This window comes from Talpa occidentalis, unplaced genomic scaffold (assembly GCF_014898055.3).
Source record: "Talpa occidentalis isolate TD23 unplaced genomic scaffold, MPIMG_talOcc4v2.1, whole genome shotgun sequence".
NCBI classification, from domain to species: Eukaryota; Metazoa; Chordata; class Mammalia; order Eulipotyphla; family Talpidae; genus Talpa; species Talpa occidentalis.
Genome location: NW_026555331.1, coordinates 62,536,409 through 62,563,607, shown reverse-complemented (window position 1 = coordinate 62,563,607; position 27,199 = coordinate 62,536,409). Strand labels below are relative to the sequence as shown.

Sequence of the window (27,199 nt, the reverse complement as noted above, 5' to 3'; positions counted from 1 at the left end):
CATTGTAGAGTTAAAAGAATCTGCCTATCTAAGCTGCCCTTTTGGGCAGCCTACGCTGCCTTCAGGGCTGCGGCAACAGGAACACCAAGCTTACACAGAGGTTTCTCTGAAAAGAAATCCTCCGAGCCCACCTCCTTTAGGGAACTTGGCGGACGGGACAGGTGAGCCGACCCCGGGCAGGTGAGCGCGCGGGTTCCGGGGGACGCAGGGGCGCCCCCCACCTCGCGCGGCTGCGGCGCAGTTGCCAGGCAACCGGCCCCGGAAGTCGAGGGATGCGCGTCCGCAGCGGGCGCCGACGAGCTGGGGAAAGATGGCGGAGGGCGGCAGCGCAGAGCCGGGCGAGGCGGGGAGAAGGTCGTCGGGGCCGCGGCCGCCGAGCGCGCGGGATTTGCAGGTGCGGCGAGCGGCTGGGGGCGGCGCGCGGGGCCGGGGCCGTGCGGGCTGGCGCGCGACCGAGGCGGCCGCTGGCTTGGGCTGAGCCTCCCACACCCCTGCTAAGCCCGGAACCGTCCCTCCCGCGCTGCGGCTCTGCCCTGGGGCTCGCCGAGTCCAGCGGTGTCGGGAAACAAGTGGCTGAACCCTAGTCTCGCTGGTGCCGGGTCCCCTGCACCCGCTTTGCTATAAAAAGCCACCTTGCATTTAGAATGGCATTTTGCACGTTAGTTGAGTAGCTCACGGTGGAGGCTTACTTCGGGAGACTTAAGGGCAGAAGAAAGCTTTTCTGTAGCCCTAGGGAATTTATTGATCACTTAAAAAAAAGAATGTGTGCTGTTCCTTCTTGTCTTGGATGCTGTTTTCCCTCTTGATTATTTATGTAGAAAAGTGGTTCCCTCTTTATCAGGTAGCTTTTCTCTTTTAAAGGGTGAACTAAAGTATTTAGTCCAGTGGCTGCAGTCGTTATAGAAGCTACCGTCTAAAAAGGTTTGTACCTAGAAATCAGGGAAATAAAACTTGGTGCTATAGAACATTGACTTTAGTTAGCTAAAATAGAGTGCGCCGAACCCTGTTTTATCTTGTACTTAACATTACTTTGCTCATTTTAGGTTTTTCTTCTGACCCCTTAGAAAATCATTGATAAAATCCAACAAGTAAACATCTATAAGGAGATATAATTGCAAATAAGTGGCAATGAATACACAAGCCTTGATAGAAAAGTTCTTTATACTACTTTATAGTCACACCTTCATTCTACTTATTTGAACAAACCTTTTAACCACCTGCCATCTACCATACTATTATGTGGGCTTTTAGATAGATAGGGCTTTTAAATCCATAGTTGATTCTGTATGCTGGTGAGGGCCTTAAAAGTGTACAAGGCATTTCTACCCCCCCCCACTTTTTTTTTTGAAGAAATAAGATATGGATATATTTACATAACATTTAAGTTCGAGTGTGACTAAGTGCCAAAAAAGCAGTACATAAAACCAGTACTTCGGAGAATGGAGAAATATGTGTCAGGTTGGGAGACAAACTGTAGAATAGTTGGTCAGTTTAGTAGTAGTGACTAGAATCAAGAACTAGGAAGCCAAAATTTGCCCCATCTTTTCTATGGGCATCAGTCATAACTAAGAGGTATCATGGAATGTTGGAGAAAATGGAGTTTCTGATTAGACTAACTTCATTTTGCATTTTAGCCCTGCCATTTACTGGTTGTGAATATAGAAGACTCCCAGTGTCTTTATTTCTAAATCAGAAGTGGTGGTGTTAAAAGGATTAAATAATGTCTGTAAAGTACCTATTGCCAAACTCCCACAGACTCAGCACTTGCTTGGGCAATATTGGATTCCTGTAGTTAAAGGAGAAAAATAATATAACTTTCACTGATCTAATGCTATTAAAGTTAAAACTATGTAATTTTGATATCCTTCTTTACATAATCCACTTTTTTTTCTTTTTATGTGAAAAATAAGAACAGCTTGGTCTTATTTTCACCTGATATTTGGCAAATTTACAGACTTAAACCAGTGGATTAATACATGATTGATACTTGCAGATATTCTGGTAGATTCACCAATTGTGAGATTACCTTTGTTTCCACTATCAAATAGATGTGAATTTTTTTCATCTATCTACTTTCTCTAAGTAGGTAGGTAGGTAAATAGCTGATTTTTTTTTTTGTCTGAGATTTTGTACATCAAATGCACTAAGTATTGATAATCTTTCCTTTAGCATTTAATAAGAATGTGAAGAACCTGCAAAGAAACCTGAAAACAACCAAAGTGATGATGTGTAAAGAAATAGAGTATGTATCAAAGGTTTAAATTAATAATGTTCTTTTCAACTGGTTTCTTGGATGTTGATTATTTTGGGATTTTCTTGTTATCGTTTGATCTAGCCATGCTTATTTTAGGAGTTAGTCATTTAGTGTAGTTTTTAGTAGTCTTCTTACTTTCCTGACAACCATCTCAAGAGAGTCTTTCATGGTATTAAGGAGGGAAATGGTGATGTTTCTAATTGGAAGAAGCGAAAATATCCCTAAGTACATATATTTTAGCTGCATTGCATTTAGGTTTTGTCAGCATCCAAATCAGGAGGGATTTCCACAGGTACCACTTTCCTCAGGAAGGAAACTAGTTGATTTCCAGAAAGCCTTCCCATGAGTGTCTAACTTACGAAATCTCATATGGATATTGAACTAAGAGTATATCTTAGCTCCCTTCATTGCCCCAAAATGGGAAACGTTCTATGGGAAATTTGGGGGGCTAGGTTGTTAGTGACAATAGTAACCCTATAGGCAATGGTGTTCATAGTATTTCTGAATATTTCAGAGATCTTTGTTCAGGTGCCCTCAGTCCATCCTCCCACATGGTTAAGGTCATTACGTGTATGCTTCTGTCCCAATTTTCCTTGATAATTACATCAAAAGAAAAATATTCGTTCCAAATTTTGTATTTCCATATAAATTGGAATTAAAGGTAATTAGGGATAACTACAGTGCTTACTAGGTTTGTGTTTTTTTTTTTTAAGATTTTTTTTTATTTATTTATGCATACGAGAACTGGTGTATAGCAACAGATGTGGGCGGTGAGAGGATTCACCAGAGACAGAGTGGGGAACAGAACAGGCAGATTGACTGAAATATGCTGCTGAGGGGGACAGTGGGCGAGTCAGGAGAGGTCTTCTGTGCCATATGGGTAACTCCCTGGAGGCCAGGGATCGAACTCGTGCTGCAATGGCTGTGGACAGCTTCATAGGTTAAGGCTTAACCCCTTGCACCACCAGGGAGGGCCACTAGGATTGGGTTTTGGATGAGGCAAAGAGGAGAGTTCTTTAAGTGAGGAAAGAATAAAAATGTCTGAAACTTTGCTATAATTTCCACGCATATCCTAATCTTGTTGAATATCAGTATTCCCTATCATTAGTTCTCAGTTTATTCTGCACCAGAACCATGAGCAAGGCTTGTTAAAGAGGAAGTGTCTCACCCAAAATTTCTAATTCATTAAATATAGGGTACGACTTGACCATCCTGATTATTTCCTAAGGTTTCCAGATCATGCTGATGTTGCTAGTCTATATAGAAAATCTGTATTTTGCCTTCTGACAGTTTTCCCTTTAATACTGAGAGCTCCAGTACTTTCAATCTTTTGCTATATATTTGATTTTCTCACTCTCTTTTGCCTATAGGCTTCTTTTCATATTCTTCACATTGCAAATTCTAAAAAAAAGAAAAAAGATTATCAGTACTTACAAATTATTTTTGTGTGTAATTGAAATATCTGCATAATCTAATTGCTTAGCTATGAACACTGATCTGATATTTCACAATGTATCATTATTTCACAGTGCACAGTTCACAGTGTACACCCAGGGAAAAGGGCATGATTCAGTTAGTGGTTTCTCACCCACTTGCTTAAGAATGGCAGACATAACCCAAAAACAGATACAGAGAGAAATAAATAAATAAGGGGGCAGGATGTTTACTTACACAGGGAGTTAGGAAAAAGGAGAATGAAGAGAGAGTGAGAAAAACTTTTTGGTTGGCACATAGCTAGATGCTATCTGAGGTACCCCAGATAACTACTGCTGAGCAGAGACTGGGATCCAAGAGGAAGCCACAAGTGGAAAGAAGGCCACTGTCTGCTCAGTAGTGGCCTGAGGGCGAGCAGTAGCCTGAGGGCTAGCAATGGCCTGAGGGTGTGTAGTAGAGTAGTTGTAGCACTACTCCAGGAGGCATAAGGAGCCATATACGTAGTTGGGGCAAAGAGCAAAAGGAACCCAGGGTCTGTGAGGCTCTGCTCTGCTCTGCTCCTGTTTCCTAACAGCCCCTGCTTAGGACATCAAGGGGTGCAGTCTGGATCATCACTCACTGCTCAGAGGTTTTATTGGTTTTTTTCCCCAACAGGTTACTGGCTCAGAAGTTGGGTTTTTTTTTTTTCCCCTACAACAATATCTTTTACTGTTAATTACATATCATTATTTATACCTTATATAATTTCTAAGTCAATGATATCCCATTAATAACTAGGCCCTTGCAGCTAGATGGACTTCCTGTTAATATATATATATATATATATATATATATATATATATAGGCATTCCTATTTTATTAATATATATCCCACTTTACATGCAGTCAAAAGGCATTGTTTGTTTTACAGAAGAATGTTATTTGCTTGATGGTATATTCTGTCAAGGTACAAAACTGTAACAAACAATCTCAGTTTAAATATCTATAATTTCATTAATCTGTGTATATCAGTTTATGATTATTTTGTGTTGTAGGTTACATAATTCAATGTGACTTTGTTGGTTAAACTTACATGTATTTCATGGTCTTTCATTTTTCAGGATCTCATTTTCCTAAACTTGTTGAAACATATCTATGACAGACTTTCTAGTAGATTAATTTTGAAATTGTTTTATTGCTTAAATTTTAAAATCTGGAATAGCAACATGAATAATTTTATGATATCTGATGAGTACACACTGACATTTGTGTCAAATATCTCCAGATACTTTTAAAGAATTATAGGATGATTATAGGGCCAACTTTGAAAATTATGTTACCAAATGCAGTTTTTGAAACTGCTGAATAGTTAATTGAAAATAATTAAATAATGATCATATCTTTATTGTAATATATGTGAAATCTGGTTGGTTCTATAAAATGAAGGATACAGTGGTTATATTTTGGATGGACGTCACCTTCAGAAGCTGAACCTTCATTTTTCATTTAACAATTTTGGCTATGCATTTATATGTTAATATTGTACTCACAGCCTGTACTTGTGTAGAATTTATTTATTCTGGTACACTTCATAATAAATTTGTTACTATGTAGTTGGCCTTAGCAGAATTATGTGAAGATGAAGTGAAATACAAATCTTCCAAATCTGATCGACCTAAAGCTACAGTCTTTGCAAGTCCACGGACACCCCCGCAAAGGTAAGTTTTGTTTTGTCTTTGTCTTGTTTTGGTTTTAAAGACTCCATTCAGTTCACTAATCCCAGATTATTTTAAATGACCTTGAAATTTTTTTTAAAATGTATTCTTCATATGACTATTGTTTAGGTTCTATTCCTAAAACTGTAATACTCAGAAAATTAAAGGAAACTTATGGAATGTATCTTAAATACCTAAAATAATGGTAAACTTATATACCAAATAATATTTTTATATGACACAATGATTCTTTTAAGTCTTAGACCTCATTGAGAATCTGAAAGCTTAGCCACTTTGACCCCAAACAATATTTATACATAGTTTTAGGGTTGTTTTTGAGGTTTCATCCACACGTTTCTTAAAGCCCATTCATGGAGCCCCTATGTGTTTTTTTGTCTTCCATTTAAGAATTCATGTAACTCTTACAAATATGTATCTGATTGCTTTGAATGTAACCTATCAAATACATGATCTCCTAGATAATACTTGTTGTTATTAAAATCCATAAGCTATTAAAAAAAGAACTGTGAAGTTGTACAAGATGAGAGCTGAGTATAGTTTATTGCCATGTTTCTTTTTCATTTCCAGAATTATTTTCATTAATATCTTTGTCAGTACTATAACTGAAATTTGGGCAGAATTTTCCCATTATATCTTATTCTCAGGAAGTCTGTTACTTTACCAAAAGTTGAGAAATTCACTGGAAATAATTATTATTTTACTTGTCATTACAGCTTTTCTTTCTTTCTGTAAGGGCTAAATATAACATATCTTTCTGGACCTGACTGAGAATGAGTAATATTTACAATTCTTCCCCAATTTTTATTTCTATTTACATTTTTCCATCTTGAAATCTTCCTCTATTTTTATATTTTTCATGTTTTTATTTTATTCCATTTGCATACTTCTCACTACCATCCCTTACACCCCTTGACTCTCCCTCCCTCTTATCATTAGAAGCCTCACTATGTTAATCAATGTACATTAGTTTTTATAAGAACTTTGCTCTGTCATGTCATCTGGTATGTGAATGTCAAATATTTGTCTTGGTCATTCTGACTTTCTTTATTGTACATAATGCCCTGGAATGCCTTCCATTTTGCTGTCAATAGTAACCTTTAAACTTTCCTGATGACTGAATAGTATTCTTTAATGTGGATATACTTATCACTTCTTAATCAAATCCTCTAATCAGTGGGCACTTTGTTTTCATGCCCTCGTTATTTTAAATAATGCTGCCATAAACGTTGTAGAGTATATAATTTCTTGACTTGATGATTTTATGTCTTTGGATACATGGCCCAAGAGTAGAATTGCCGGGTCATAAGATAGTTCCTTTTTCACTTTTTTAAGTAAATTGCCTGTACCAATTCACATTCCCACCAGCAGTGTAATAGTGCGCCTTTTTGTCCACATCTTCTGCAGCACTTGTTGAGGGCTTTTTAATATGTTCCATTCTCAAAATTGTGAGATAACTCATTTTGCTTTTGACCTGCAGCTCCCTTATTAAAAGTGATGATGAACATTTTTCTGTCTATTGATTTTCTGCATATCTTTTTTTGTTAAATTGTTCACATCTACTGCATATCTATTAATTGGGTTTTTTATTATTATATGGAATGTTTTTTGAATATTAACCCCTTGATAGTTGTGTAATGTGTAACTTTTTCTCCCATTCACTGGGATTGTCTTTATAATCTACTTATATTTTCTTTTGGCTGGGTAAAGTCTTTTTAATTTGAGGTAATTCTGTAGAAGTATAGGGATCAAGTCTCCAAAAAACATCTTTATCATTGAAATCATGAAGCATATTACCCATGTTTTCTTCTGTATATTTTATTGTTGCAAGTCTATATCTTGTAAGTCTTTAATCCATTTAGAATTAAATTTTGTGCATGGAGTTAGAGTGTCATATAACTTCATTCTCTGATGTGTGGCCTTCTAGTTTTCTCAGCATCATTTTTTAGAATCTCTTTTTCCATCATAGCACTTCACCCCTTAAAACTTCAGCATGCATCCCCTAAAAATAAGAGATTTTCTTTATAAACTTGATGATATATTACACCTTAGAAAATTAGCAGTAATTGCATAATATCATTGAATATGTAGGTCATGGCCAAATACTTCTTAAAACATTTTTTGAATTTGGAATCCAACCAAGAACCAAGCATTCTATTTGTTCATGCCTGCTTTGAATCTTTATACTGAACATTGTCACCTTTTTGTCATTTGCTAAAAATTATTGCCTTGACTGTTTTGAAGAGGCTAATATAATTATCTTATAAAATGCTTCCCATTCAAGGTCATTCATCATGATTAGATTCTTGTGCAAATCAGCCTGTTCTGTCCCCAACTCCTCTTTGGTAAATCATCCCACCTCTTTTCTATATTTAAAAAATTTTCTATCATTTAAAAAAATGATTCTTGTTAAACATTTTTACACTGATGTCTTAGGTAGATAAGCACAAGAAAAGGGGCAAATTCCAGCAGTAAACAAGCACAGAGGAAAATACTATAAAAATTACCAAGCAGAATCAGAAAGAACCTACCAAATCTCTAGTAGCCTTGTGGTGAACAGGACTGACTAGAGCTGCCAGGGCGTGCTGCACTGGCACATCACCTGTGCTCATAGGTAGCCCCACACTGAAGTGACTCATGCTGGGTTTAATTCTTTGTTATTACTGGCTTGAAATTCTTACTAAATTTTGAACGAGGAGACTCACATTTTCATTGGGACCGAACCCCACAAATTATGTAACCTGTCCTGGATGCAGCCACTTGAAAACACATGTGTGGAAGGCAGTAGGAAGCCAGGTTATGTTTTTTATGTCCATTTCATGATAATAATGATAATATTGTGAAATAAGCTTTGATTTGTAGACATACGCACATCTGTTCTGATCTTTTTTTCTCTTTTCTAATGAAGTTTAGCCAATGAACAAGTTACTTAAATTTCCTAAGTTTCAGTTTTCTTATTTATAAAAATGACCAAGTGGGTGATTTGTTTTGAGGATGAAGTGAACAGAGTGACCTCTAGATAAATGTTAACTATTATTATTATATACTTTTAGGAAAGTGGGACTGGCAGTACAATATAAAACTAATAGTAGTGGAGAAAACAGGGTAAGGAGACAAATCAAGAGGAAAATAATTGTAGTGACCTAATAAAATGTTGGATTAGGATGGTGTCAGTGGAAAAGAGGTGAAATCCATATGGGATGTTTTCAAAGAATTTATTGTAGAAACTTGATGATGTCGTACAGGAAATAAATGAATGGGAAAAAGAGGGAGACTTAAAGATTATTAATCTGGGATCCTGTAGAAACTTTGATTGTCAATGGGAAGATTTAAGTGGGGATCATAGCTTTAGTGTTTTTTCTGTTTGTTTGTTTGTTTGTTTGTTTGTTTGTTTGTTTGTTTTTAATATTTTTTTACTTATTCATGTATACAAGAACTGGGGTACAGGCAGATGTGCAGGAGGGTGAGAGGATTCACCAGAGACAGAGTGGGGAACAGGACAGGCAGACTGACTGAAATACACTGCTGAGGGGAGCAGCAGGCAAGACAGGAGAGGTCTGCCACACCATGTGCGTATCTCCCCAGCCGGCCAGGCTCGAACCCACTCTACAGAGGCTGCAGACAGCTTTACAACACTACGCTCAACCACCTGCACCACCAGGGAGGCCCCATAGCTTTAGTTTCGGAGATAAACTTGATTTAAATAGATGCTTTGAAATTCAGCAGTGGATCATAAGAGGATTCATCTGTATAAAGGGGGTTGTTGGCTATGGGAAATATTTTGACACTTAGATGAGTTTAACTAGAGAATGAGTCATGAATACAGACATGAAAGAGAAGAAATGGATTTATTGTGAATCTAAATATGAAAGGAAATAATTAAATTAATAAAAGAAAATAGACTATCTTCATGACCTTGAGGTAAGCAAGGATTTCTTTATCAGGTAACAAAGGACATTAACTATAAAGGAGTTAGCAAGTCTTTTTCCATGTTAGTTATTTTCCTGTGAGGTCTTTCTCACCAAGGCTGAGATGAAAAGGAACCCTATAGTGGTATTTTTTTTTTTACATAAAATATAATTTTATTAATTAACCATAATCACCAAGATAATAGAAATTAATTCACTTTGACTGAATATCAATAACATTGTGAACTCACATTTGCTTTATCTAGTGAGGTTTATTCCTCACTAATAATTTATACTCATAATAATTTATCATGTGTTATTTATAAATGTTACAATTTATAACACTAATACAATCTTCCAGAGAGTTACAGTATATCTGTAGACCAAATTCTCCAATAGGAAATAAAGGTTTATATATTAATGCTACTTCCAAAGAATAACTGATGCTATCAGATTTCATGTCAACCCTCTCACTTAAGAAACATGGACAGGGAGTAAAAGAGCTACAGCCTGAGAGAACTACGACCAGAAGCTTAGCTTTGCTTTTTGATGTTTACACTATAAATCTCTAGGTCACTTCACTAACTTGGACTCTACTGAGTGTGGATCCTACTGAGTGTGGATTCATCAGAGGAAGAGACTTAGTTTCTGGTGTCAACATTGCTTTTCGCCACCATAAAAAAAAAGTTTAAATTGTAAAGAGGCATTTGATATACAATTCAAAGGGATGAGGGAGGAAGAAACAAGCCAGTGCTCATGCTGGAGGCTGAATCCTGCAAACCCATGAAATACTATATGAACTAGCACTAACATGTAGTTATATTATTATTTATTTTGTTAATCCTATTTTTAAAATTAAATATTTTCACAGAAGTCAAACAAATTAGTCTTTTTGAATGAAACTTATTTCTTTTTATTTTATTTTTGTGTAGCTTTTTATTTTAAAGTAGTTTATAGCTGTATTCTAATTTTTTATTCATGAACAATATTATAATGTTTAAAGGTTCTATTCAAGTGAACATGAATATAGTGGATTACATATAGTTCGACCTTCAACTGGGAAAATTGTGAATGAACTTTTCAAAGAGGCAAGGGAGCATGGGGCTGTCCCTCTGAGTGAAGCCACAAGAGCTTCAGGTGATGATAAATCTAAGGTAAGTGCTAAATGTTAAAATTATATTATTTATTTATTTGATCTCCTTTGTAGTTTTTTGTATTATTTGCAAACATTGTTTTTTTGAAATTGTGTGTATATTTGTTTTAAATATTTGCTTCATTTTTTAAATATTTTTTTTTCTATTAAGTCATAGTCTTATGTTTAACGTTTCTCAACCTGAATTTCCAGGCCAAAATCATTTAGGGAGATTTTCTAAACCATGACATGACTTCATGATTATGGCTCAGTAGATTTTAAGTGTATCTAGTCATACGTTTTTTGAAAAAGACACTCCAATAATTATGACAGATATCCACGATTAAGAACCCATGTTCTAAATGAAACATTCTACTTCCCATTTTGTTATTTACCAACAACTTTAAGTTCTCTTTCAGTCAAGCCTGCTGTAATTTTGGTCCTTTCAAGTTCTCCAATTCTGTAGAGGACTTTGTGATTAGTATAGCAAAATAAAAAGTGCAAGATAGTTGATTCGTTATGGTTGAGTGAAAGCAGCCTGTAAAACAAGGAGCTTTTCCTCAGGGGGATTTTATACACATTTATAAAATTCTTCCTTTACTCTATGAGGGTCTTATTTACTGTGTAAAATATGATTTAAGCATTATAATTTTTATTATAACATGTAAAATACTGTTGGTGAATATTTACAATCTGCTTGTACTTCAAAACATGTATTTCAGGGCCTCCCTGGTGGTCTAGGGGTTAGGTCTCAGCACTACCACCACGAGGGCCCACCATGATGGCCTGAGTTCAATCCCTGGCCAGGGAGCCAACCCACATGCCACAACAGATCTCTCCTGTCTCACCCATGCTCCCCTCAGCAGTGTATTTCAATAGATCAGCCTGTTCTGCTCCCTGCTCTGTCTCTGGTGAATCCTCTCACCACCAACAACTCTGGCCTACACCCAGTTCTTCTATGCAGAAATAAATCAATAAAATCTTTTTAAAAAATGTATTTCCGGGCCTCCCCGGTGGTGCAGCGGTTGAGCGCTGGGTTGCGAAGCTGCCCACTGCCTCTGCAGCGCCGGTTCGATCCCCGGCTGCTCCCCGGCCACCGGAGGAGGGTCCCACATGACGCGCAGACCTCTCCTGCCGCCCGCTGCTCCCCTCAGCAGTGTACTTAGGTCCTTCTGCCTGCTCTGCTCCCCGCTGTGGCTCTGGTGAATTCTCTCACCCTCCCGTGCTTCTGACTATTAAATGCTTGTATAAATAAATAAATAAATAAATCTTTAAATATATATATATATTTCAGCATTTCTTGGTTTAAGATTAGCATCAATTATTTTAGTTTCTGAGTCACTAATATTGTTGTTGGTAGAATACATAATTTTTCATCTGAATACACTTCGCATTTAAAAATCATCATGGGGGCCTCCCTGGTGGCAAAAGGGGTTAAGATGCAAAGTATGAAGCTATTCTCAGCCACTGCAACACGAGTTCGATCCCCAGCCAGGGAGCTGACCCACATGGCGCAACAGACCTCTCCTGTCTCGCCCGCTGCTCCCCTCAGCAGTGTATTTCAGTAAATCTGCCTGTTCTGCTCCCCACTCTTTCTCTGGTGAATCCTCTCACCCCTATACCTCTGGCCTGTACCCCAGTTCTTGTATGCATAAATAAATAAATCTTTAAAAAAATTAAAAATAAATAAAAATCATCTTGGGCCTCCCTGGTGGCCTAGGGGTTAAGTCTCCACACTGTTACTGCTAAGGCCAGAGTTCGATCTCTGGCCAGGGAGCTAACTCACATATGGAACAGCAGACCTCTCCTGTCTTACCAACTGCTCCCCTTAGCAGTATATTTCAGTAGATCCACCTTTTCTGCTCCCCACTCTGTCTCTGGTGAATCCTCTCATCCATTCCACTAATTCCCTCACACCTCTGGCCTAGTCCCCAGTTCTTCTACACACAAACAAAAACAAGTAAATAAAAATATATATCACACATGAACATAATATTTTGCTTACTAAGCCATAATGAAATGTGGCTCACTTGCTATGTATTTCAGTCATTTACAGGTGGCGGATACAGATTGGGTAATTCCTTTTGTAAGAGATCTGAATACATCTATGGAGAAAATCAGCTACAAGATGTAGGTACAGTAACCAAAATGAAAAATTATAGATTTTGGCTCTACTTACATAGTTTGTTTTTAAATTTAAAAATGGTATTATGATGACAATATCTTCATCTGTTACTTTTTGAGACATACATTAAAAAGTCTAATTTTATGTTTTGTAGCTCACTTGCACCATGTGCTTACAGATAAATAACTGTTAAAAGAAATGTATAATGTCCAAATGAATTTACATATGTGTTAAAAGAATTACTATAAATAGTATACTTTCATTATTATGTGAATTGAGCTGTAAATATAGAAACACCTAAAGTTATTCTTTGTTTCTATTATTTTTTGAAATTTTAGAGTTAAAACTTCATTTTAAACATGTAAATTTAGCCTTGGAGGGTTACTGGGCTTTCTGTTTTGCCCCTTATGAATGTTTAACTCCACTTGGAAGAACAATATGGATACTAGTGACAAAGTAGGTACAGAGTGACAGCTAGATGCTCTCATTGCTTTTGTTTTCTCAGTGAACCAGGTATAGTTGTACTTCAAGGCCAGGGTGCAACTGTTTGTGGGATCTCTGGTATTTCAGCCATTGTCGGTTTGTTAAACTAAGTACAAATCTGCTAAGCAAATATACCTCGGTTCATTTATGCCTTTAACTATGAATAAAGAGTACTGTGACTAACTCCATACTTTAAGTAAGTGGCTTAATGTAAAATATCACAGTTGAAATGAAAAAGTTTTAATGCAAATGAGTTCTTGTATTCTATATCATTTTTCCCTGTGCTCACAAGGTTCAAATTTTGCTTAAACTGTGGAGCAATGGTTTCAGTTTAGATGATGGAGAATTGAGACCTTACAGTGACCCGACAAATGCTCAATTTCTGGAGTCTGTTAAAAGAGGGTAAGTGTATTATTTGTATTTCATTTGTTACTTGGGTTGGGACTTTTTTTTTAAGCAGCAATGCACTACTGGTTTTAGATAATGGAATACATTGTGTTATGTAAGTGGTTACTGAGGGGAAGACTATTTTAAAATATATGTGTATATAAGCTACATTGTTATCTGTAAGTCACTGGTTCTCCACTTTGGGTGGGGGGACAATAGACATGGGTCCCATTCTAAATTTGATGAAACCAAATGGTTTCTCAGAATGGTTTCCATTCTGAGAAAAAAAGTTGCTTATGTAATGAATCCCAAAATTGATTAGCAGATAGCTACCCATCCACTAAGCCACTGTCCTGCTTACTGTTGACAGGATGACTCTCTTTGCATGTATGCCTGAAATTCAGCAACTCATATTAGAAATCTTTTAAAGTGGCATTACTGCTGGCAGAAGATTTCAAAAGGTTAGTTTAAAGTTATGATTTATGCAAGTAAACTAGATATACAGTGCTCCCACTCATCTAAAGAACATCATGAATCACCAGCCCTTCTTGCTAGAGGATGAGGCATCAGGTGATTTTGATATGATAATAAAAGCTTTTCAATATTATGCTTTCTGTAACTCAAAATGTGATCATTCCTCAGTAGAAAAAGTTAATAATGAACTGGGACTTTAAGTAGGCAGTGACCAGTCTCAAGTAGGAGGTTATACTCCATCTAGGAAGTCTCCATCTAGGAGACTTTTCTAGGTGATGAAATATATCTTAGGAAATTGGCTGTAGTGAAGTGGAGAGGAACTTGATTGGAGTTCAAGTCAAGAAACTTGAAGGAAATATATTTTAGAACACTAACAGGAATTTTGAGTTTGAATTCTACAAAGATAATGTAGGTTACAAAAAAATAGTCAAGATATGTTGTAAGCAGGTAAACTGAAGACACTGAAAAACGCGGAAGCTGCCCTAGCACCATTAGATGGTTTAAGTCAGTGCTGTGAACCTGGAAACTTGCATAATCACTGGGAAGAGCTTGGGGCATCTGAGTAGGGGAAGTGTTCATCTGCTAAATAAGGATCTATGTTACCATTGAAATTAATGTTTATTTTAAGATGATGGAAGGACAGAATATAAAAGAGAAAAATACTATAGATCAAAACGAATTTATTAATAACTGAAAATAATTCTTAAAGTTTGTAGACTAATATGTGAACAATCCTGGTTTACTTAAAGTACAAATTATGGTCAAAAACAATTTTAGAAAATACAGAAAAAAATAATTGATGTCAGATAATGGGTGTCAAACTGTGTAATCTTTGTCCCTTTTGTCCCCTTTTCCAATTATTTTGTAACATTATCTTCACTATCCTCAAAGAACTCATAGACAGTATATCCATCTATGCCTATGATTTCCAAAAAATTGATACAAAATTTATCTTAAGTCAAAAAAAGGAGAGTAATCACAAAATATACCATTAAATATACACAAATTATATAAATTACAAACATATAAATATGCATAAAAATATTTGTATTTCAATTTGTAAATGCTTGAATATGATAAGACCACACTACCAGACATAATGAAGTAGTCAGAAAGTTTGCACCTATGTGCAATATAGCACTTCTATGTAAATGTGACAAAGACAGAATAATAAGGTATGTAAAGTTGACGACTTACTCACTGTGAGTGGCATTGCTACCAGGAACTTAGTAAAGTTCCAAACAGAACAAAATACATTCCTCCTTCAGTTTATATAGTAGATGCATACTTTGAAATTTAAAAACAAAACATGACAATACAATACCAAAAAAAAAAAAAACCTAAGTAACACTCAGAAATTATAAATAAATTATAAATAATATTGTGCACGTGAAATTCTGGCAGGAAATTTTGGTGGGTTTGTGGAACATGAGCTAAGACTTCATTGTGTAAGTATGCCATAACAGAGATAATCGCCTCTTTGTCTTCACAGCAGCACTCAGGAGTCTTAGAGCAACCAAAAGCATTCCTATCAGTTTTCAAACACCCCCTAGGGAGTTAGAAATAAATATCTGCATTATCTATTAATATGTCCCATAGAAGTTATCTAGTGCTAATTTAGATATAAATTTAGATATAAATTACTGTTTTATAATTTTATTTTATAAATACGATAAGCATTTCAAGGTCACTGTGACACCACAACAAATTCCCTGATGAAGATCACTAAAAATCAGCAGACATTCATTTATTGCCTACTATGTGCTGGACATAATGCAAATCCCTGGGAGACTGTTAGCCCAGTCTTAGATAATGCAACTTTCATAAAGAAATACCTACAGAGAGAAATTAATCATCATGGAAATTTTTATATTGAAGCAAAAACTGTCTTCCAATATAGCTTGCCACTTGATTATAGTGTTCTCTATAGTATATCAATAGATTCTTACTCTTTTTTTTTATTATTATTAAATCAAACCTTTTCCCTCTTTTTTATAGAGAGATTCCCTTGGAACTTCAGCGGCTAGTTCATGGAGGCCAAGTGAACTTGGATATGGAAGATCATCAGGATCAAGAATATATAAAACCAAGATTGAGGTTTAAGGCCTTTAGTGGAGAAGGACAAAAACTCGGAAGGTAAAATCTTAAAATGAGGAAAATACTGCTTGTCCTTGTTCAACATGAATTTAATTTATAAATAAAAAAAGCGAACTATTCTAGAAAGCAAAAACAAAAGTATGAATGTGAAGCTCTTACTGATAAGGAGTTATTTAAATCGAATGATACCAGTAGCTTAAATTTAGCAATTACCACATTCCTGACCTCTAAGCATTTTATATACATTAACTTACTTTATAACAACCCTTTGATATAAATCCTGTTATTAACCCATTTTGAAGGCGCAGGTATTTGCCCCAAGTGATTGAGCTAGGAAGTCCTTAGCTTGCAGGATTCAAACCATGCACCCTATCTGCAGAATCCCTCTTTTGATCCCTGTGCCTTCCTGCCTCTTCGTGATTACCTGGGTCCAAAAAGGGAAATTGTAAAGACTTGTTGATTAGGTAAAAGAAAGGTAATGTAATGTAGATCATAGTTTTAAGCATGCCTGTCTCCAATGCAGGAGGAAGCACTGTGCTTAAATTGGTGGCTTTATTGATTTATTTTAAGCAATGAGACTTTCTTTGTTGTGGAAGAACAATAAGTAAAACACATAAAGCCGGAGTTCTTCTGATTGTAGGTGGAAGAAATTGCTCTGAGATATTCCCAAGAGCCCTAGGACTTTGCCAAGCAGAATTTAGGAACTAATGTGTATAGTATAATGTATGAGTGGACTCCCTTACAATAATAGCATTGACTTAAAAGAATCTTCATAAATCTTATAAAGAACATTAGTTAAGTTACCTTCTATTGGTTCACAAATTACTACAGAGACATATGGAATTGCAGCACTCACCATATTTCTAAGTACTTTTTGTGTGTTCTTTGTTATTTTCATATGAATCCTTCCCGTCCAAGTTCTTTTCAGTTGTCTTCTGCACACTGGTTCTCTGTTTCCTTCTTTTTTCCCCAAATAGAAAAAAATTCAACACTGTTTCTGCATTTGTCTTTCATATCTGTAGTTTCCCTTTCTATAGCCTTTTCTTCTGATGAAGACTGATTTTGGGGACATCAAGGAAATACAGAAACACGTATTAGCTTGGGTATTTTTAGGACTCAAATCCTCAATGCCCATTGACAGGAAATTTTCTCCTTCATCTCCCTTTACTACCAACATAGACCAGGCTTCTCCTGGATTATTTTATTTCTTCCCCCCAGATTTTAAAAAAACATTTTCTAGCACTTCTCATTTTTACTTAATATTTATTGAGATTATGATTTTTAATTAGAATACAGGTAAAATGCACAGATATTACTTGCTTTATATCTCTTCTTTCTCTATTTTGTAATTTTTTTAAAGACTTATTTATTTATGCATACAAAAGCTGGGGTACAGACCACAGATGCCTGGGGTGAGGGGATTCACCAGAGACAGTGCAGGGAACAGGAACAGGCAGACTGACTGAAATAAACTGCTGAGGGGAGCAGCAGGTGAGACAGGAGAGGTCTGCTGTGCCATGTGGGTTGCTCCCTGGCCTGCCTGGGATCGAACTCATGCTACAGCAGCTGGGGATTGCTTCATAGTGTGGTGCTTAACCCCTTGCGCCACCAGGGAGGCCCTCTATTTTTTAAATTATGGCTAAAAATTAATGTTAGAATATACATCTTTGTTAGTGGAAGTACAATAAATCTATAATTGAAATTGAAGGAGGAAGAAGATTCTAAAAAGAACAATGACTATAATTGGCAGTTTCAGCTCATGAAAATAAGGATATTATCTGATTATATCATCTTACAAAGGCTAGCCTTATTCCTGACAAGGCAGAGAGCTAAAGAATACTGACCTTATGGGCCTCCCTGGTGGTGTAAGGGGTTAAGACACAACCTATAAGCTGTCCACAGCCTCTGCAGCATGAGTTCGATACCCCAGCCAGCCAGGGAGCTACCCACATGGCGCAGCAGACCTCTCCTGACTCGTCTGCTGCTCCCCTCAGCGGTATATTTCAGTCAATCTGCCTGTTCTGTTCCCCACTCTGTCTGGTGAATCCTCTCACTCCCCGCGCCTCTGGCCTGTGCCCCAGCTCCTGCATGCATAAATAATAATAAATAAATCTTTAAAAAATAAAAAGAATATTGACCTCCCCCTCCCCCAAAAGGGGAAAATGATGAAGGAGAATAACACAGATCCATGGTGATAATGCTATGTTAATCATTAGCCTATTGGTTGGGGTTCTTGATTGTACAAAACAGAATCCGTGTCCTAGTTTTTAAATAGTAAGGGTATTTTTATAGAGTCTTGGGTTTATCATAAAATTCCTGAAAGAAATAGCAGACCAGGCTTTCCATATTCAGTAGAAACAAATTCAACACTGAACTTCTTACAGAAAAACATGCGCCTTCTTCAGTTGTTCAGTGCCCATGAAACTAGGGACCAGACACTAGAACATTCTGTCATGATTGTTCCAGAAAGTCAAATGCCTCCAATACTTGGTAATAGCTCGAGCTGCTTAGCTCCCAAATCACAGTGCTTACTTTCACCATACAGGAGTGTATTTATTTGCGCAGTACATGGGTAAATCCCACCTACAAAGCAGTCTGAGAAATGTAGTCTTTAGACTGTTCAGCTTCTAATGTATAGGAAATGTGCAGTAGGAAGTGAATGTAGTAGTGTGAGCCTATATGACGCACATGATTCCAAATTTTTAGTAGTTGAATGTAACTATTCTAAGAAACTGAAGAATTGCATAGAACATTTAAGAAGACATTAAGAAGTATGTTAAAATATAAAAATTCTAACAACCTTTATTCAGAAAGTAACTTTCTAAAATGGCTCATTTCCCAAGAGTTCCAGACAACTTTTACTGAACAGAGATGATAATTTTATTTTATTTTTTAAGATTTATTTTATTATACATACAAGAGCTGGGGTGTAGGCCAGAGGTGCTGGAGGTGAAAGGATTCACCAGAGACAGTGGGCAGCAGAGCAGGTAGATCCACTGAAATACACTGCTGAGGGGAGCAGCGGGCTAGACAGGAGAGGTCTGCTGCACCATGTGGGTCAGCTCCCTGGCCAGGGATCAAACTTGTGCTGCAGTGGCTGCTGACAGCTTCATAGTGCTGAGACTTAACCCTTGTACCACCAGGAAGGTGGGAGATAGAATTTTAAAAGAAGCAAACAGAACAGAAGTGAGAATAATTCCATTGTCCTCCATAGCTGGCAGTGTAGTTGCAAACAAACCATTACATAGATGAAAACTAAATTTTTTGTTATGATGTACAAATAATTACAGGGTAAACCTAAGTGCAATAAAAATATTACCCACTACCCTCACATGTTAAAATAAGAGCTAGCAAATCATAGCTGTAAGTTCCTTAATGTTACCTGTCCAGTGATTGCAAATCACTATTTTCTCCTTTTTCATACTTTGTCATATACTGAAATCCATTCTAAAGTTTATGTTATTAAAAAGCTACAGAAAGGGGATGTGTTAGCAGTAAGTGCCAGTTAATTTCACCACCTTATTGTATAGTCTGAGAGAGAAATTTTAAAGGAGGAATAGTTGTGATGACCTTAGATTTACACTAAATCAAAGCCCAAAAGGTTATATGACTTTCAAACTAATAAATAATGATACATTTCTATTTTTTCAAAATAAAATAATTTACAGGAACTCATCTGAATGCCGGCATTTGAGAGAATGAGCATCAAGTCTATCAAAGACTCCCTTAAGATGAGAGATGCTTAAAATTTGATGTTTGTAAAGAATTTGACTAAATCTATTTTAATCTCTTAACTAAAAGAACACTCTATTTTTGACACTCACTTGGATTATAATGGCAGGTCATCCTGATAGCATCAAAGGCACGAAGAAAGCAATGCTAAAATCACTAGTAATCTAGGTCCTGTGGTAAGATGTCCTATCAAGCAAACAATTATAAATTTATTTGCCTCACTGGCACTTAGGAATTTTTTCTCTTTTATGAAGGCATAGCTTTTTTTTTTTTTTTTTTTTTTAATAGAGGCATGTTTTATTTATTCATTTATTTGTTTGTTTGTTTTGTTTATACATGCACTGGGTACAGTCAGAAGCGCAGGAGGGTGAGAGAATTCACCAGAGCCAGAGTGGGGAGCAGAACAGGCAGAAGGACCGAAGTACACTGCTGAGGGGAGCAGCGGGCGACAGGAGAGGTCTGCGCGCCATGTGGGACCCTCCTCCGGTGGCCGGGAAGCAGCCGGGGATCGAACCGGCACTGCAGAGGCTGCGGGCAGCTTCGCAACCCAGCGCTCAACCGCTGCGCCACCGGGGAGGCCCAAGGCATAGCTTTTTAAATCAGATATTGTTAAGTAATATTAACTAGGCTTAGACTAATGGTTTAGTGCTGATCATATGTGCATAAATTAGCTAGCATCCATTGAAACACTGTATTAAGAACTTACTGGTATAACATAACAAGTTTTTATGCACCCCCATCGCCATTTTATAAATGACAGAAATGGGTTTCAAAGAGATTAATTTACTTACTCCAATTTACATAAAAGACATAGCTGAGATTTAAAACCATGTCTCTGCTCTTAATATTCTTTAACATTAGCATAGTGTTGATCAGATTCCTTCCTAAAGACTTGTGTTCAACAATCTCCTGAAATTTTAGTGAAATAAAGGAGTTTTGAAAGAATTTGGATACACTAAATCAAAATCATGGGATGTAAAATAATCTTTATAAAATGAACGCAGTTGGATGAAGTATAGGGAACTCAAAGGAAATTGTTTTCTTGCTTGTCCAGAAGTCTTAGAATCATCGATCTAAGTGGTTGTTCTACTGTCTTCAGTTTGTCATATGTCTTATGTATTCAGATATGTGTTCTTATTCTTCAATTCTTTTTTCTTAGCCTTACACCTGAAATAATCAGTACACCTTCCTCCCCAGAAGAAGAGGATAAGTCAATACTTAATGCTCTTGTTCTTATTGATGATTCAGTGCCAACAACAAAAATTCAAATCAGATTAGCAGATGGGAGTCGTTTGATACAAAGATTCAATAGTACACACAGGTAAGCTTCCAGTGTGTTATTATGCACAAATTCACTTATTATCTTAATTGAGTTACTAGGGATATGTGAAAGTAATTTTTTAAAAGTATTCTCATGATTTAACACTTTTCATACATCTTCACACAGGACCAACCTAAGGTATCATTTTCTGGGTTGTGTGCTACTAATCTGTTTTTCACTCTGCACTTTCAGTGTAATAACATTGTTTTTTTGTTGTTGTTTTTTTTTAAAGATTTATTTACTTATGTATACAAGAACTGGGGTACAGGCCAGAGATGCGGGGGGTGAGAGGATTCACCAGAGACAGAATGGGAAACAGAACAAGCAGATCAGCTGAAATATACTGCTGAGGGGAGCAGTGGGCAAGTCAGGAGAGGTCTGCTGCTCCATGTGGGTAGCTCCCTGGCCGGGGATCAAACTCGTGCTGTAGTGGATGCTGCTACCATCATAGGTTGCGTCTTAACTCCTTGTGCTACTAGGAAGGCCCTGTAATAACGTTGTTGACATTTGTTTTATGCAGATCACCCAAAGATTGTCCATGCTTTATGGCAAAAATAAATATTAAGAACACTCCAAAGTAAACCCTCCCGTTTTATCTTAAAACTAAGATAAACCCATCCACTGAAATAATTTGAAGCAAGTTAAAACATGTTTAAATAAAGGATTGGAATTGTGTAATTTTTACTATTATTTGATTTTAACTTATGCCACCTTGGCGATGAAGTTGTATTCACCAGTATTTTTTGTCTTCTTTAGGATCCTGGATGTTCGAGACTTTATTATACGGTCCCGACCTGAATTTGCAACTCTTGACTTTATTCTTGTGACTTCATTTCCTAACAAAGAGTTAACAGATGAAAGCCTGACACTACGAGAAGCGGATATTCTTAACACTGTGATACTTCAGCAACTAAAATAATATTGTTCCTATCAATGCAGTAGCATATAGGAAAGATAATGTGCCATATTAATGAGGAAAATACTTATAGCATAAAAAAATATTTTTTATTATTTATACAGACAAATTTTCTCTTTTTTTTTTTTCCCCCTTGTTCTATCTTCCAGTCTTAGTAATGATGAATTTGGAGCAGAAATAGACCTTGAGATAAATATGTATGAGTTCTTAGTTGTAGGGTTGGTTTATGTTAATTACTTATAAAAATTCAGGCAAACCAATCTGTTACTTGCTTTGTTTCCTTTTTGTAGAGAAAATGAACAAAACCCCATTTTGATAAATGCATTTGTTAAAATTTGCACTAAAGTTTCTTAATGCTGCGTTGATCAGCAGCTATTAAGAAATCTGATAAATAATTTGAATTTGTTTCTGTGATAGATACTGAAAGGTGTCTGTATTGTGGTGTTCAAATACTTTGATCATGCAGTACTCATTTGTTTTCTTTAAGGTTTTTCCATCCTTTTTACTTGCTGATTTAGTGATGTTATTAGTATCAAAAAAATACAATTTGGCCTTGTATTTTACAAAACTATGACCAGCATAAACTAGAAATAAGGACATAAAGGTTGCATTTCTTAGGAGATTATGGTAAACAACATTTTACCATGGTCATTACAGTCCTTCCCAGAGCCTGCCTTGATCACATTCACATATTAACACATTTTTCTAGGAGACCCACTATGTATACTGTAAACACTGTTCTCAGTGTTCAACCTAGAATGTATTCTACTCTAAGACAAAACAAGTTTACAAATATAAAAACATAAATTCTCCAGTAGATATGAAGAATTAGCAGCCTAAATGTTTGCATTTCTGCTGAAATCATGTATTTCTTGAATGAGATAGGTTATAGCAGAAAAACGAAAAAAGCCTTTTTATCTTCCCAGATATACTACTTCATTTTAGTTACCTCACTTGGTTAGTTTTTTTATTGCTGCTGTAACAAATTACTAACAAATTAGTGATTTAATATAGCACAAATTTATTATCTCTTAATTCTATAGGTCAGACATCGAAAATAGTTCTCACTGGGCTAAAGTCAGGATTGACAAGACTATTGCTTTCAGGAGGTTCTAGGGGAGAATCATGCCCTTTCCTTATCAGCTTCTAGAGCCCATTTTCATTCTTTGGCTTATGGTGCCCTTTTCTGTAGTCCAAAGCAGCAACTCTGTATCTCTCTGATCCTTCTCTGCCAGCACATCTCTGACAAAGCCAGGGAAAGTTCTCTGCTTTTAAGACTCAATTAGATGGGATCCTGTGGCTGATCTAGGTTTACCTTCCCATCATCATAAGGTTCTTAGTAATCACCTCATAAAATTCCTTTTGCCATGTGGAATAACATATCACAGTTTTCTTCTGGAGACTCCAGGGGAGAATCTCTTCTTTACCTCTTCTGATTTATAGAGGCTGCTGGCATTCCTTCACTCATGGCCATCAGCCCATCTCTGCCTTTATCCTTAGCTCTTTTACAACCAACTTTTAATTTTCCTGTTTTAATCTTGTTTACATTTGGCCTATCTAAAAAAATCCACCAGGATAATCATCTCATTTTAAGATACTTAGTCATATCTTCAAAATCCCGTTCATCATGTAACAAATTCACAGGTTTGGGGTTTAGTGCATGACCATTTTGGGGGCCGTTATGCTGCCTACCACAGACCACATTTCCCTCAACAATTCACATTTCCCCCAACAATTCATATTCCCTCCCCCCTTCTAAAGGTCCTCAAAAGACTCAACCCAATACAGCATCAATTTAAAGTCCAAAATAGGGACTCCTTGGTGGTGCAAGGGGTTAAGACGCAACCTATGAGGCTGTCCGCAGCTACAGCACCGCCAGGGAGCTACCCACATGGTGCAGCAGACCATTCCTGGCTCTCCCACTGCTCCCCTGCAGTGTATTTCAGTCAATCTGCCTGTTCTGTACCCCACTCTGTCTCTGGTGAATCCTCTCACCCCATACACTTCTGGCCTGTGCCCCGGTTCTTGTATGCATAAGTAAATGAATCTTTAAAAAAATAAAATAAAATACAAAATATCACCTAGATCTCATCAGCTCAAAAGTTCCAAAACTAACGTATCAGTCAAGTACGAGTGAAGGTCTGGGTATGATTCCCTAGGAAACAGTTCTTCCAAATGTGCTCCTTTGAATCTAGAAAACCAATTATCTGCTCCTAAAATAATGCTTGGGTTACCAGAAATTGCCAGATCCTACTGCTTGTCACTACAGATGCCAATGAGCAGAGGCAGGAATTGAATGAATAAAAAGTGTTTATTTAGATATCAGTGATCTGAGAATGGTGGGCATATCACCCTAAAGGAAACCATTCTGACATCTCTCTGACTGGCTGTTTCATAGTGATTGGAATAAAAACAGTCCTAAGTGATTCAGTTTATGAGAACAGCCCATTGTAGTTGTTGTTACTGGTATTTATCACATTCAGGCCTAAGAGTTTGTTTTCAGCTTCTGGGCTATATACACCACGGTACATCCTGGTCTGCTGAGCTTAATTTCTGAAGGTGTCAATATCCTGCACTCTTGGGAATCATCAGGATGGGAATCTCAGTTCAAAGCAAAAGTTTCAGTTAAGGACAACAGATCCTCAGTCATACAGTGAGTACATGCACCCTATGCTAGAAGTATGTGCAGATTCCTATACTAGATTCAGTGGCCTTCCCTCCCTAGCCCCCTGTCATTAGGACAGAGAATAACAAGAGACATTCCTGGTCAAGAAACAGAAAATGAGATTTTAAAAAAAGCTACCCAGTAGGTGCTGTGCAATCTAGAAATTCAATCATGCACATTCCGATAAATTTCATGCGCTGGGGTTAATCTGTGACAATTCCAGCCCCTCAGTTTGTAACTCTCAGTCATCTCCTTTTTCATGAAAGATAGCAAGTATTTGCAGCTGAGTGGTTTTATCAGCTTGTTCCTTACTGATAGAAATGTGGAAGATCCAACCATTATTTCATCCTCTATCCCTTTCACTTTAAGGTGGCATTGTCTATTGTAACATTTTCAAACATCTGTATATGTCAGGGGGTACACATATCCTTCCTAAATAATGCCATCTGTTTGGGGCCCTTTCGGAGATGGATGAGAGACTCTTGAGTCACACCCTGAATCTGCAAGTACCACTTATGTGACTGCCTATTCAAACCTTTTTCATCTTCCCAGGTACTAGCAAAAGGTTACACCCTCACCTTTCCCTAGAGTAGGCATTCTTCATAGTAAATTTCTTCAATTATTTGTCTTTGACTACTTCAGTGGTTAAGATTTTTCAAGTTTTTAAGTCTCTTATTACAGTTCATCCCTCAATTTATACATCTCTCACATTTGCTAACGTGAGCAAAAAGAAAGTAGGCCTTGCCTTCCATACTTAGCTTAGAAATCTCTTCAGCTATAAATATCAAAGTGTAACACAACTGCTTTCCATGGAACTTGAAGACATAATTCAGCTAGGTTAGTTGGCACTATATAACTTGAGGATCTTTTCCTTCAGTTTCCAACAGAATGTACCCTTTCCTTCTGAGGTCTCATTGGCAGTGCCTTTAATGTCCCTGTTTCTACTGACAGACTCTTTCATCAACATAGATACTCTCTGTGGCGATGTTCCATTCTTCTGCCATGTTCCTTACCTCCTTCAACTACTCCCTGCTCGCTCCCATTCCCAACCAAATTTCTACTAGCAGTGTTCAAGGCAATTTTGGCTTTATATTTGTCATTTCCCTCAAAATTCTCACAACCTCTACTCACTACCCAATTCCAAAGTACTCCTGCATTTCTAGGTATTTGTTTCAGCACTACCCCTTTTTAGGTACCTACAAAAGTGCACTATGCCTACTCACTGCCCATTGAATTGAATGTTCTAATAGAGGATTTGGAATTTGCCTTTTTCTGGTGGTTTAGTTAGTTCAAGAAGATGAATTTACCCATTAGGGAATTTATACTTGAAGTGTTTCCAGAACCAGGAAAGAATTATTGATTCCACCACTTCAAGAAACAAGCATAGAATAAGAAGACTGTTGCTAAGTATTTCCTTCAGAATAGGAAGTCTTGTTCCTTTCTGCTAATAGAATGCAACATAGAGACTATATAAATAACAGTTTAATAAGTCAGTCTCAGTTCAAAAAGATTACCAGGGAAAAACTACATTTTCACAGGAGCTTCCTAAGGAAATAATCTATTACAACAACTGGAAATTTTAAATAAAAGGGCATTGCCCTATTTCGGGTTAACAAAACAGGGAAATTAAACTCTTAAGTTATTTAAAATTTTACTCAATCTTTTTATGAATTAAGTGGAGTGCCTACAGATACACATACAGAAAATAGGGCATTTTGTATATAATAGTCTTCCAAAATAGTGATTACTTTAGAAGAGAAAACATCCAGAAGACTAAACAGACTGTCAGCTGCGCTACATAGCATTTTGCTGTAATTAGTCCTTTTCCTGAACTTTTTACTACTTCAGTCACTGTAACTTTTAAAATTTATAATCTCAACATATGTCACAACAGACTACCTTTTGTGATGTCAATTGTTTTTGCATGACATGTAATCAAAAACTTTTAAGTGTGCTTACCAATAAAGAACATTTTTACCAAACCATGTTGAAATCCCGTGGTTTGCAGTTAGTATTTTAAGCGTAAGTGACATTTCCTGTGGCTTAATTTCCTGTGGTGCATCTTTCTGATGGCAAGGAGGAAACTGAGTTGTAGCAATGTTACAACTCCATTTCCCAATGCAGTTTCTATTTTACTCCACAAAAATAAAGGCTGCAAATATTTAACCGTTTGCCACAGATTTCTAAAAACCTATTAAAACTTTTATCACTGCTAAAGTACATGTTTTCCTCTGAAAAGTTTTTCCCTGATGAGTGATGCAAATTAATAAATCTCATATATGGCCAATATTGTCATAAAATATAAGAAAAACTTTGTATAGTTCTCTGTACAATTTTAAATTAAAGTTATTTTTAACTCCAATTGAATGATTTATAAAGGAGCCTTAATGCACATGTGTGTTTATGGCACAGAAAAATTATATATGTGTCCTAGAACTGAAACTAACTATAAATCTACTGAACAATTTGGCCTCTTTAGAATTTATAGCTATGACCTAGATCTCTGAAAGTGAAAAAGAAAAAAAAATGTTTGAACTTAAGGACTTATCTTAGATCAAT

The 27,199-nt window shown here is 36.6% G+C and overlaps 1 protein-coding gene across 2 annotated transcripts; it reads left to right on the top strand.

The window, feature by feature from the left end:
* The first annotated feature begins 284 nt into the window (after positions 1-284).
* On the top strand, positions 285-26,613 carry UBXN2B (UBX domain protein 2B). Of its 2 annotated transcripts, XM_037506357.2 has the most exons (8): positions 311-394; positions 5,282-5,385; positions 10,312-10,462; positions 12,487-12,570; positions 13,341-13,450; positions 15,908-16,045; positions 20,898-21,059; positions 21,816-26,613. In XM_037506357.2, exons 1-8 carry the CDS (start codon positions 311-313, stop codon positions 21,976-21,978), a joined length of 996 nt encoding a protein of 331 aa, XP_037362254.1. In that variant the 3' UTR covers positions 21,979-26,613. The 2 variants fall into 2 exon arrangements, with proteins under 2 accessions (XP_037362263.1, XP_037362254.1); XM_037506366.2 differs by lacking the exons at positions 20,898-21,059; positions 21,816-26,613 and adding an exon at positions 13,806-13,896 and having other exon boundaries at positions 285-394; positions 15,908-15,943.
* Positions 26,614-27,199: the final 586 nt, after the last annotated feature.